At 33.1% G+C, this 13,531-nt stretch overlaps 1 protein-coding gene across 1 annotated transcript; it reads right to left on the reverse strand.

Annotated features, from left to right (window-relative positions):
* Positions 1-11,549: 11,549 nt before the first annotated feature.
* Positions 11,550-11,885, reverse strand: LOC106303017 (14 kDa proline-rich protein DC2.15-like). Its single transcript, XM_013739396.1, has one exon. It carries the CDS (start codon positions 11,883-11,885, stop codon positions 11,550-11,552), a length of 336 nt encoding a protein of 111 aa, XP_013594850.1.
* Between the last annotated feature and the right edge of the window lie 1,646 nt (positions 11,886-13,531).

A 13,531-nucleotide genomic window follows, 5' to 3' on the forward strand; every position in this document is an offset into this window, starting at 1 on the left:
TGTGATGTTTTGTGTGAAGAATATGGAGAAAGTGCTAGGGTTTTAATAGGCGAATTTGGTTGAGACTGGCTAATTTATTTTTCACTACAAAGAGGGAAGAAAACGACAGATTCATTATTTTGATAAAACTATTACTAAATTAGAATTTGTTAAGATCTGATTGATTTTGCAAACTGTCAAGGATTGTAATTGGTTGACGTGCAATAACCATTATATTATTGCCTCACTCAAAACAGAAGATATTGTTTGTATTATCAAATAATACATGTCTTATAATTTAATCAAAACAGCAATAAAACAGAAAGAAAGTGTTACTGGAATTATACATCAAGCTTATACATTAATCTTGGTATGGTCTGCCACTTTCTCCAGATATTAAAAATTTATTACATGTTAATACAAATATTTTTGATTTTAGTTAATGAAAGTGAACCAACCAGAAAATAACTATTTCGCCAAAATGTTATTCAATATTAGTAAATATGTGTTTTGTCTTTTATTTTATATAAAAATACATAAAATAACACAAATTTAAATATTTAAAACGATATGCATACAATATAGCAAAGATGTCAAATATTGTGAAGCAGTCAAACCAAACAGAAAACTGATATTTACATCAGTTTCAATTTTTTGACGAGAATAGAGCACAAAATAATAGAAACTTATGATTTTAGGTTATTCATATCATGAAAATTTTAATTTTGTATTAAGATTAGTAACCTTTGAGATTATCATAAATAGTAATGATTTGAAATTGTAGAAAATTTTTGGCCAAGTAGTTAGGTTCTTCTTCCTATTTCTTATATTAGTTATTGAATTGTTATTATTTTAACTATTTATATTTTTAAATATCACTTTATTTTACTGTAAACTTTTTGTGTCTATAATTTATATTCCATTTTATGTGCTTCTGCAGTAACTAAACTGATATTTTTGAAACTATGTAACTGATGTTTTTGAAACTATGTAGAATTAAAACTTGAAAAAATAAAATAATTATTATTCAATCCCGTTGGTCAAGTTACTTTTGGATTCATTTTACAATTTACAAACAATTATTTTGCGTCAGTTTTAAGTTTTTTGTGAATGCGACAAACTTATTTTAATTAACTTGCATCTAGTTTGTGTCTGCATATTTTTTCTCTTTAGTCCTTAAGTAGCAAATATACCCAGATTTTCTTTTTAAAATTTGGTTTAATGTACATCAAATATTTAAATAATTTGTCAATTTGTTATAGTTTGCTAATCATTCCGTTTATTCCTATCTACAAATTGTATGCTTTAATTTTCTGAATTACTTAATCGTCGAGGTTAGTCTAAAATTATTTTTGTTCATTTTTACTCGTAATAACTTTTTCTTCTTTAGCTAGGTATGGACATTCTTTTATTCATTTATGTTCAGTTCATGTTTTTTTATTTCTTTGATATTTAGGGCATCAGTCTTTCCAGTAATTTTATCTAAATTTTGGAAATGGGACAACTAATAATACCTTTTTCCTTTAAATTTTTTACTTGTGTTGGTGATTTAATTATTTTCTGGTTGGGTCTCATTGAATCATTAAAATCACTAGAACCTTTCTCCGCGCTATGCGCGGATAATATATTTAAATTTGTTACATTATCATTGTTAACTTAAATTAACTAATTTTAAAATTTGTTTTTAATTTTTCTTTTATTTTGAAGTAAGTATTTATATTATGGTAACACGATTAACTAATAAAATATGAAGAACCAAGTCCGAGATTTTAGAAGATCGGAATCTCTTATTTTAAAAGATCGGAATCTCATCTCGAATAAATTCACGAAAATAAACAGTACTCCAATAACCTACTTAAAATATAAAACCTTCTTTTCAAAATAAGCGTACGTAATCTTATTTGTAATAGTTGAAAACTGATAATTGAAACTATATGTTTTAAGTTTTCAAATTTAAAATAAAAATAGTTTCAATTTGTAAAATATAATGAAACAAATTCAAAATAATTCGAAAAATATTCATGAAGTAGCTATTTACAAAAGTTTGATCAAATTTTGTATATCAGTGTATATATATTTTTTTATCCAAGTAACTTTTTAAATTCACAAACTCTACACAATTGTAACCCTCATCTTTATAGTAGACTTTTTATTCACTCTAATCATGCTTTCTTGTTCACTAACACGAGACATCACCTATGTCTTTTAATTTATTCTCTATATATTTAAATTGCTTAGCAAAGATTGAAAGACAGAAGTTGAGTTTTAGATTTTATATAGAAGTAGAGATCTAAAGAAAAACAATGATAAAATAGTTTAAAATGTAAATAAATCTAGGTATCAAATCCTGTGAGAAAGAGAATAACAATCCGAATGATGCATCATTTGACCACCCTCCTAACCAGCTGCCTCCGCCACTGATTTCAGCCATGTTATGCTCCGGTTACGACAGTTCACTTATCTCAGTTATTACTACGCGCGGATTTTTTTATCATAAATGTTTAGAATGATGTTGCATGATCTCTTATTCGCCTTTTGAAAAGCTTTATGTAATCAATCGATTTGTTGAAGTGGAAATTTGTTGCTGGTGATGAACGGAGTAGTAGTTTGCCTGGAAAATACTGGATATTATTGTTATGTTGATAAAAAAAATTTAGTTATGTATTATTTTTGATGTGTTTAGTAAAATTATTTACCTCGCAAAAGTTTAGGAATTATGCTTGTGATGATGACAACTTTAAATTTCCTATTCTTCTTGCTTTGTAGGATGCTAAAAGCTGCTGCTTGCTTGTCGCACAGTATGAGTTTAACAATTGTCGACCTGAGATAGAGATGTATGTATGAAGATAATTATTATTTCGTTTTTAATTATTTTGTTAGACTGACCTGTTCAGCTGTAGACCAATCGTGGCATCAATATTGAGTTCTGGGTGGTCCGGTTTTATTTTTTGTATTATGACTATCTGCCCGACGACATCTGCACATTGATTTTAGAATAAACATCCATGTTTGTTTAATTAATACTGGAATGAATTACTTACCTGGTAAGTATGTGGGTATAGTGGCTAAGCGCAATAGATTTATGTAATTCTGAGGAGATAAATTGTGAACTAGAAATATCGGACCGATGTCTGTAACGTTCAATATTATTGTCCTTTGGTCGATCTGAATGTAATACGGCAGTTGGGTGAGTTTCCGAAGTCATGAATTATGTATGACAGAAAATCCTGAAAACTCATATATATATCCTTCAGTTAAGTTTTTTGAATCATTCGGCTGAATGTTTCCGGTGAGACGGCCTTCTAATAGTTGTCCCTGAATGTGAACAAATTTTGTTGTGCCGAACCAATTAAGTAAATAGTGAGTAGTTTAAATCAAATATGGTGGATTGGAAAATACATATATATATGTATATGTTAAAGTCAATAAAAGGCTTACGTGGTGGTCGTAGCACAGGAAGCCGATGCAAATTTGAGAATTATCTGTTTGGTGTTTTCTGATGTCCCAAACATTTCTTATACATACTGTGATAGGACGCACTAAAATCTCTTCCTAAAGTTGGTGGATTCTTTGAGGAATGTGTTGCATGTAAGATGTGACTGTAAAACTTGCGATTTTAATTAAGGCTGAACTTCAAAGCTCTGATTGTAATAAATGATTACATTCAAACAAATTTTATTTACTACCAAAACCAATACATGGATTTTATTTTATCTGAATGATATGGCACTTCCAATTGGGTTTTTTCCATTGTCTTGACTAATTAGGTATTTTAATAATATGAATAATGCTTAAAGCAGCGGGTAATAAATAATTTAAAACAATATCATTAATCTATATGGTTGGAACTAATATTAGATTTTAAGTAAATAAAAATATGACCATTGAGGAATAGGCTGTGCTATTAGCATTTGAAAATATCTATAACAGTTTAGCATTATTATTATTTATACAATGGTGTAGTTATACATATCACCACCTATTTCAGCCATTAGATCTGCGATTAGATATTTTGGTGTTATAGGATAAAGTTTGATTATGATGCGTTTTGTTTGATAAATACTTATTATTATAAAAAAAAATTATGTTTTTCTGAAACAATATGAACGGTGTGATTGGTTTCAATTTGTAACATACATGGTCTGTGGAATCGATGTGCCAGAAATCACTATTGCATAATTCACAAAAAAAAAACAATTTTAACAGATATAATCTATGGTATATAGGGTATTCATTCGCAAGTATCACAGAAAAGAATCATGAATTAACGTAAAAATGGTGTCCAAATTTTATAACCATTGACTTGAACCATGTAATAATTTCCTCCATATTTTTAATATTTGAGAATTGGCTAAGTGAAGGTTTACGCAGCAAATGCTCTCTTTAATTAGATGAAGATTAGAGTATATAGTGCCTGGCACTAACAAATGGGTAAGTTTGGGTGTAGGAAATTATAGATTAGCATTAACAGTTTATCAATGATTTTTTGAACAGTTTAGCTGCATATAGTATAAGATCGTTTTCAAAGTTATTCAATGAAGATGATGATCTTGTGTTTGTTTTGTATTGTTAGCTCAATGAATCAAGTGTAAATTATGGTCGTTATCAACTATATACATTTTAATGTGTATATTATCATTGTAGTTACAAGGAAAGTGCATACGTAATTGGCGACTCATGTATTGGTTATGCTTCCTCATAATGAAAGTATTTATGTATTAAACAAAATTGTCAATATTACATAGAAACGTAAGGTTTGCGTTTTTCATAAAGTTACAATCGGATCGGTTAATAGGAACAATGTGCGGTTATGGTTTACGTGATTGATACGTTAGATATGCAAGCAGCTTCGTAAGCAGTCTAATTAGCTAAATAAGAGTCTGCTTAACGTAAACAATAATTAGATTACATATTTATCATGTGTAAAAATACATAATTATATAACTTTAAAATTTTACAAATTATCTAACACTTAAAAATAAAGATTTGTGTTACCTGCAATTTGGACAGGAGGGTTAGGAGGTGGGTTCTCCATTCTGTCGATCTTGTGATCCTTAGACTCAATCTGTTCATAAATCAGTAATTAGGAATAGGTATAGAAATTTGTTGACTTATTGTAAATTTTTACACCTACACTTTGAAGGCTTTTGGGGTATTGACTTGATATGAGCTTAATTGTCGGTTCCAATGGCGAAGGTAAGAGAGAATAATTAATCTAGGTGTTTCTTTGATTGTGCAAGAAAAAAGGTGTTTCTTGAAAGACGGAGGTAGGTGTAATTCGCTTCGGTTTATATTAAAGATGAAGTTATTCCTTAGGAGATATGATCTGTATATATTGTTTTGTTTACGTTTTTGGAAGTAGTAGATAGTAACAAATTTACTTTATTATAATTGATGCTAGGTGTTAAACTTATGGACCAAATCACGTAGGTCAAAGATTTAATAGATATGTAATTCGATTTGGTTTATATTAAATAATGAAGTTATTCCCTAGGAGATAAGATCTGTATATATTGTTCTGTTTACGTTTTTGGAAGTAGTATATAGTAACAAATTTACTTTATTCTAATTGATGATAAGTGCTAAACTTATGGACCAAACCACGTCTATCAAAGATTTAATAAATATGTAATTTCAAAGACGTTAGCATTGGATGTGATCATACATATACGTTGGGCAGGAGAGAGTATTTAAAGTCTGAATGTATGCGTAGTAGTAAGGGAAAATAAAACTAACATAATAGAATGAGCAAATTTCTTATAAAGATATAAAACCATAAAAGAGGAAGTGTATTAAAAGAAACATAGAAAGCATGCAATGAACAAAAGTCTGAAGATAGAAATGGTAAACATAAAAACGGAACTTAAATTGCAGCAAAATCAATCACGGCATAAGAGGATTGATAAAGCTGTATTAGCCACTCTTGGGACGTTTGGCTTCATCCGATTCCATACCATCAGAGGCTTTCCTAACCCTCTCACCCACAGTACCATCAAGACCTTTGATAGGACCGGATTCCTCACTTACAGACTTCAAGACATCATCAGATGTTGATGGAACAGCGTGTTCTTCCAAGAGAGCTACATGATGTGGAGCCTCTGGTGGGAATACCTTCGTGACAGTAATGGTTTGGGTCTTCCCTGACAAATTATGATCGGAGACTTTCACAATGAATTTATATGTCTTCCCTATTGTATCGAGTAGAGCCTGCGGCACCGGCATGCACTGATCAGCCTCTACGCCCTCATTACACTAACATTCAAGAAAAATATATGTAAGTTCAACTAACTTGGAGCTATGTATAGACAGGTTTGAAATTACCTCAACTGCTCCTTTTTATAGACGCATTGTTTATGTCCAAGCACAACTGCTTTGGCTCTGTAGAGTTTTGCTCCGGATTTGCAAGAAAACACGTAATGCATAGAATTGAACAAAGCCAAGAATCTTGGCCAAAATGTTTATTCAGAAACTTCTTATGGTTATAAATATGTTTCTGTTTCTAACAACAATAAGATCATCTCAACAATGGTGAATCGAAAAGAGTAATAATAGTAACAACTGAAAGGATAATTGAGACAATGACATCACACCAAAACATAAACTTCATTGAGATTCAACGTTTGAAGAGGATTCGAACACAAGCTACTTGTCAAAAAGATCATAGGTTAGCTACATTCATGAGAGAACGATTGACTTCACAAAAAAATGTTTCCCTATTACACTAACAAAGCCTTCTACGTCCCCTTGGACCACTTCCATCACTTCCGGAGTCATAGATGGGGATACCTTTTCCGATAGGATCTTCATCTCCTGGTAACAGAGGGGCTTCCTTTTGAAGCACTAAGAGCTGATAAATAAGATTTGGAAATATCAAGCTAGTTTCCAAGTCTCTTACGCGGGTCATGTCGATCACTTGTTCATACACAAGCTGGCCAAAGTCGATTTGCTTGCATTTGGTAACAGCATACATGAGGCGGAGACGCTTTCTCATCATCAAATCAGAGTCCGGACCTGGAAGCCAACTACGCTCACACACGCAGTATAGAATTTGGAAGGGATCGAGCAGAGCATTCAGATTAAACCCCGTCCATCCAGCACATTGACCACCGGTTAGGTGTGTGATTGCCTGATTCAGCACAACGTCTTTCCACTGAAAAGAGTGCTCGACAGTCGGTTTCATCATCAATTGGTTGATCACCGAAGGGGAGAAACGGTAGAAAAATCCTCGAATAAGAGCTCCATCCTCGTAGAATGGTATGTTAGAGATGAACTCTCTCACAACTCTAGGACAGAACGGATTCACATGCAACACCGTGTAAGACCACCCTATGTCATCAATAACTCTAAACACATCCTCTAACCCACGATTCCTAGGATCTAGAGAACCTTGAACCACAAAACCTCGAAGACAAAGAGAGCGATACACGGTAGTGGCTTCGTGGTTATGATGACGGCGAGAGTAACCCCCGATTGGCGAAATTGTTCCGGAGAATATCAATCGACTTTCTTGGATGCGATCATCAAACGACTTGAACGGGACTCGCGATCGGAACTGGTAGTGTTCTCCATATGCGTTATCAATCTCGCTAAACCTCCGAATCCTAGTTCGAACAAAAGAAGAAGGATTTTGATCAGACATAGTGAGGAGTTTGGATTGGAAAGCAGTTGAAAATAGAAGAGGAAGGGTCGAGTTTCCCTCGTTAAAAAAAGAAGAAGAAGCAATTAATTCATCCCGAGCAGTTCATAGATATGTTTAGTGTTGGGCATATATTTCCAATGAGTGTCTTTAGTCTAGTGGCAGAGTAGCATTGGCATTTGCTCTTTTCTAGGGTTCGAACCCTCATCCCATCATTTTTTAATTTTCGTCAAAATTCTTTTATTTTGGCTTATATAAAGAGTTACTGTATTTAATCATTCATGGTTGTCCACATATATATGTTCCCTCGTTAAAAAGGATGAAGAAGCAATTAATTTATCCCGAGCGGTTTATATATATCTTTAGTGTTGGGCATATATCTGAAATGAGTGTCTTTAGTATAGTGGTAGAGTAGCATCCGCATTTGCTCTTGAACAGGGTTCGAACCTCAGCCCATCATTTTTTAATTTTGTTTAAAATTTCAATTTTTTGGCTTATATAAAGAGTTATTGTTTTTAATCATTCAAGGTTGTCCACATATATCTTATAATTATTAAGTGTTCGATCGAATGAGTCCAATAACTTAGTTCTAAACAATGATAAGTAATCATATAATATCATGCTTCCATTGTTGTCCAAACTAAGTGAAATATTTCTGAATTGGGTTGTCATCAACCAAATGATGTGGTAAATATATATAGATATTACCATTTCATTGGTTCCTATACAGATAATAAGATCACAGTATATAGTTAGTCATTATTATATTTTGATCAAACTATATAACATGGAAAAGATTAATAGTTTATGTTATGACTAAAGGAAACTTCAATCCAAAAACATCAACAACAAAGAAAAAAAAAACAATGCAAAGAGAGTGGTGCATATAGATGGAGCGCAAAGTCAATCCTGTCTTTTTAGTTTCTTCTGATTCTCAACTCCTCTTCAAGCATCTGCACACTGCATCATTTGAGACAATTGGAACAATCAAATCAAAATTTTCCTAAATTTTGGAAGTATCGTAAACAAAAAATATCAAAAGTGGAGTTTTATCTTTACTACTACTACCTTCTGCTCCAAGAAACGAACCTGAGAAGATAGAGCTGTCCCCCTTTATGTCTGCGAATATTCACAAACTTAAAAGAGTCGTAGCACTCTGTCCTCATCACAACAAATTGCAGCATATGTAAATACAATACATAAAAGATCATAATACAATATGTAAAAATCATAATACAATATGTAAATTGCTCAGAAGGATAAGAAGAAACCATATAACAAAATTGTATTAAGCCAGAAGTCTGAAAGGAAAAGAACATAAAGCCAAAAGAGAAACATAAAAGAACGACTTGGAATGCAGCAAAAAAAACAATCACTGCATAAGAAGATAAGTAGAAAACCCATTAGCCACTCTTGGGATGTTTTGCTTGGATCTCAGCGGCTTTTCTAGCCTTATCACCTGCAGTATCTCCAGAGCTTCCTGAAGAACCAGACCCAACACCTACAGTCGACGGCAGTGGAGCTTCTGGTGGGAGTATCTTGGTGACGGTTATGGTCTGAGTCTTGCCAGTCAGATTATGACCCGAGACCTTCACTATAAACTTAATTGTCTGCCCTATTGTATCAAGTAAAGCTTGCGGAACAGGCACGCAGTAATCAGCTCCTACTCCATCATTAGCCTAACATCCAAGCAAAATGCACATGAGTTGAGATAATATATGAATCGATGATGTCATAACTACTTTTCCGTAACCCAAACCTATTTGCTATACATAGACAGATTTGAAAATACCTCAAAGTAATTAGCAACCAACTCTGCTGCATGTTTACCAGTCAGCTCCTTGCCAGCATCACCAAGAATGACAAAAACTGCTTGCTCAGTCTTATCATACACAGACATCCTCGTGAGGTACCTACAACAAAAGAAGATTAGATACTAACGCTGCCAAAACATAGGTGAAAAGTCTCAGCACTTACTGAGGTACGCCTGTGACTTCAGTCTTCATGCACTTCTTGTTGTTGCAAATCAAAGAAGTATGCCCTTTGACCGCCTTGCTATTACATCCACCGCGGGAGATGTAATACCATGCATAACCCTGGACAACATCATCTATTGTCGCCATGCACTCAAACCAAGCAACCTTCATTGTGGAAAAATAAAATAAGCCTAGTAAGTACCCAAATACATGGAAACGAACGCAAAAACAGAACAATGCTTATACCTTAGAAGAGTCTTGCTTGATGTAAGAGAATAGCTCTTCAAGAGTCACTGACTCAGGCTTAGTGACTACCTCAGCTGCAATCCTATTAGCAATATCAGAGTTGGAATTCAGCCTGAGAAAAAGACAGGAGCTCAAATACGTTAGAAAAGCCACATGAAATGTTTAAAAAAAATCGAACGAACGAAGAACTAAATACATATTTGTCTACCATTCAAGATAATCTCTAGTAGGCTGAACATCGGCATCCATAAACACCCGAGACGATGACATAGAAGTGAGAGCAAGGTGCCTGTTAATACCAAATGAACCAATGTGATTATTAAAAACATGCATTACTACCGCCTAATCACAGTACCCTGTGAACAATCCAAATCATCGATTAATATAATATTATCCCAATCAAAACTATACTAAAGCAAGAGGAAGTGTAAAAAAATCCAAACTCTCTCAACCGATCAATAGTAAAGCAAGAGGAAGAAGCTAAAAAGTCAGACAAACCTCTCGGTCGATAAGGAGCATCTCTTGTTCAATCAAGGTTTTCGTGTTTGGATTGCGAGCCTCCCAGAAGTGAATCAAACGAAACATCAAGTCAGCTTCGCGTGGGCCGTGTGGAACATCTCTGAACAACATCGCTTGTTCGCCACGCGCGGAGGAGAGAGCGGTAGCAGCGTCTGGGTTCATCGGATTGGCAGATGAAACAGCAGTCCTCTCGTTAGGTTTTATCACAGTCGCGGAGGCGGCAATAGACTTCCCGTTTCGTTTCACAGACGCGGAGGAGACGACGGTCTTCTCGCTGATCTTGTGGTCGGTGGAGATCGAAGATCCGCTTGGTTTCACAGACGCGGAGGAGACGACGGTCTTCTCGCTGTTCTTGCGCTCGGTGGAGATCGAAGATTTGCCGGTGGGTTCCATTGCAATGAATTTTAGTGAGAAAATTATCAACTTTGACGGAAGCATAAGATAGGAAAACATATTTATAAACAGAAAAATGGTGAGGAAGGTGGAAAGGATCCATTGAATGATTTTAGTATAGTTTTGATTAGAACAGTTAATGGCGATATTACTAGGCAAAACGGTTTTGGAGAAAAGAGAGATGGAAGAGATGGAGGTCGAAAGGCGAGAGAAGATCGAAGGAAGAGATGGAAGTCCAAAGGTGAGTGAAGATCGAATTAGGGTTCTGAAGACGACGCGTAAGACATCAGAAGCCCAAACCTATCTAACTCGCGATGACGTGGCCATTTGCTGCATTATTATTGGACGAATTTACATGTCGACGTGGACCCCCTCAGAGGGCTTTATATCTGGCTTTTAGTATAGTTTTGATACTCCTCTGATTATTAAATTTTCAAATGGTTAATATGTGGCGACAGTGACAGAGTAAACCGTGATGGCATGCAAGATTAAGTACGTGCTAATAAGAATCTAATAAATGAAATATTCAATCGGTTGCATCTATTTCATGTTCGTTGTTAAGTTTAAAAGGTTCATGGAACAGTACTGTAATAACACGTAACACTTAAGAGAATCCATTAATTAAAAACAATAAGCAACGTTTGATTTTAATTTTTTTTTGAACCAAAACTTCTTATTTCATTGATTAGACTAGTAAAAATTACAACAATGGATACTGGTAGAAACAAATAGAAATCTCAAAACAAGAAACGAACTTTTGAAGCAATGGTTTAGCGTCTCGGTTTAAAACTGTGCAACCTCTAGGCACATTTGAAACCAGATGGAACCTTCTTACCACACTGGTTTAAGATAACACTCAATGAAATGGGAACATCTAGTTTGAGGCCAAGGAGATCAGCTTTTAAGGCGGTGCAAAGACAAACCGCAGCTTCGAGATCAACTAGACCTTTGATAAGTCCGCAACATTTGGATCTTTGTGGTAGAGAAACCTTTACCAAATCCAACACATTGGCACACACCTTGAATTTAAGAGCATTTTTACAAGTGGGTTTGCGGTAAGGGACTGGATTCGAGCTAACCAAGGTGAAGAAAAAGACATTCAAAATGAGGAGGAGAGCAATTTTAGAAAAAGCCATTGATGAATATATGAGTGGGGTTATAAGGGTTTTGTAATAAATAAGTTATAAGAAAACACTAAACACTCTCTCTTTACAAAGCTGGTGATGTTTTGTGTGAAGAATATGGAGAAAGTGCTGGGGCTTTAATAGGCGCATTTGATTGAGGCTGGGTAATTTATTTTTTACTACAAAGAGGGAAGAAAACGACAGAATCATTATTTTGATAAAACTACTACTAAATTAGAATTTGTTATGATCTGATTGATTTTGCAAACTGTCAAGGATTGTAAGTGGTTGGTTACATGTAACATGCAATAACCATTATATTATTGCCTCACTCAAAACAGAAGATATCGTTTGTATTATCAAATAATACATGTCTTATCATTTAATCAAAACAGCAATAAAACAGAAAGAAAGTGTTACTGGAATTATACATCAAGCTTATATATTAATCTTGGTATGGTCTGCCACTTTCTCCAGATATTAAAAATTTATTACATGTTAATACAAATATTTTTTATTTTAGTTAGTGAACGTGAACCAACCAGAAAATAGCTATGTCGCCTAAATATGTTTTTATCTTTATATTTACTTAATAATACATAAAATAACACAGATTTAAATATTTAAAACGAAATGCATACAATATAGCAAAGATGCCAAATATTGTGAAGCAGTCAAACCAAACAGAAAACTGATATTTACATCAGTTTCAATTTTTTGACGAGAATTGAACACAAAATAATAGAAACTTATGATTTTAGGTGATTCAAATCATGAAAATTTTAATTTCATATTAAGATTAGTACCCTTTGAGATTATCATATTTAGTAATGATTTGAAATTGTAGAAAGGTTTTTGGCCAAGTAGTTAGCTTCTTCTTCCTATTTCTTATATTAGCCATTGAATTGTTATTATTTTAACTATTTATATTTTTTAATATCATTTTATTTTACTGTAAATTTTTTGTGTCTATAATTTATATTCCATTTTACGTGCTTCTGCAGTAACTAAACTGATATTTTTGAAACTATGTAACTGATATTTTTTAAACTATGTAGAATTAAAATTTGAAAAAATAAAATTATTATTATTCAATCCCGTTGGTCAAGTTACTTTTGGATTCATTTTATAGTTTACCAACAATTGTTTTGCGTCAGTTTTAAGGTTTTTGTGAATGCGACAAACTTATTTTTATTAACTTGCATCTAGTTTGTGTCTGCATATTTTTTTCTCTTTAGTCCTTAAGTTGCAAATATGCCCAGATTTTCTTTTTAAAATTTGGTTTAATGTACATCAAATATTTAAATAATTTATCAATTTGTTATAGTTTGCTAATCATTCCATTTATTCATATCTACAAATTGTATGCTTTAATTTTCTGAATTACTTAATCATCTAGATTAGCCTAAAATTATTTTATTTTTATTTTTACTCGTAATAACTTTTCTTCTTTAGCTTTATTCATTTATGTTCAGTTCATGTTTTTTTATTTCTTTGATATTTAGGGCATCAGTCTTTCTAGTAATTTTATCTAAATTTTGGAAATGGAACAACTAATAATACCTTTTTCCTTTAAAAATTGTACTTGTGTTGGTGGTTTAATTATTTGCTGGTTGGGTCTCATTGAATCATTAAAATCATGCTCCTCTGATTATTAA

This window comes from Brassica oleracea, chromosome C7 (assembly GCF_000695525.1).
Source record: "Brassica oleracea var. oleracea cultivar TO1000 chromosome C7, BOL, whole genome shotgun sequence".
Taxonomy (NCBI): domain Eukaryota; kingdom Viridiplantae; phylum Streptophyta; class Magnoliopsida; order Brassicales; family Brassicaceae; genus Brassica; species Brassica oleracea.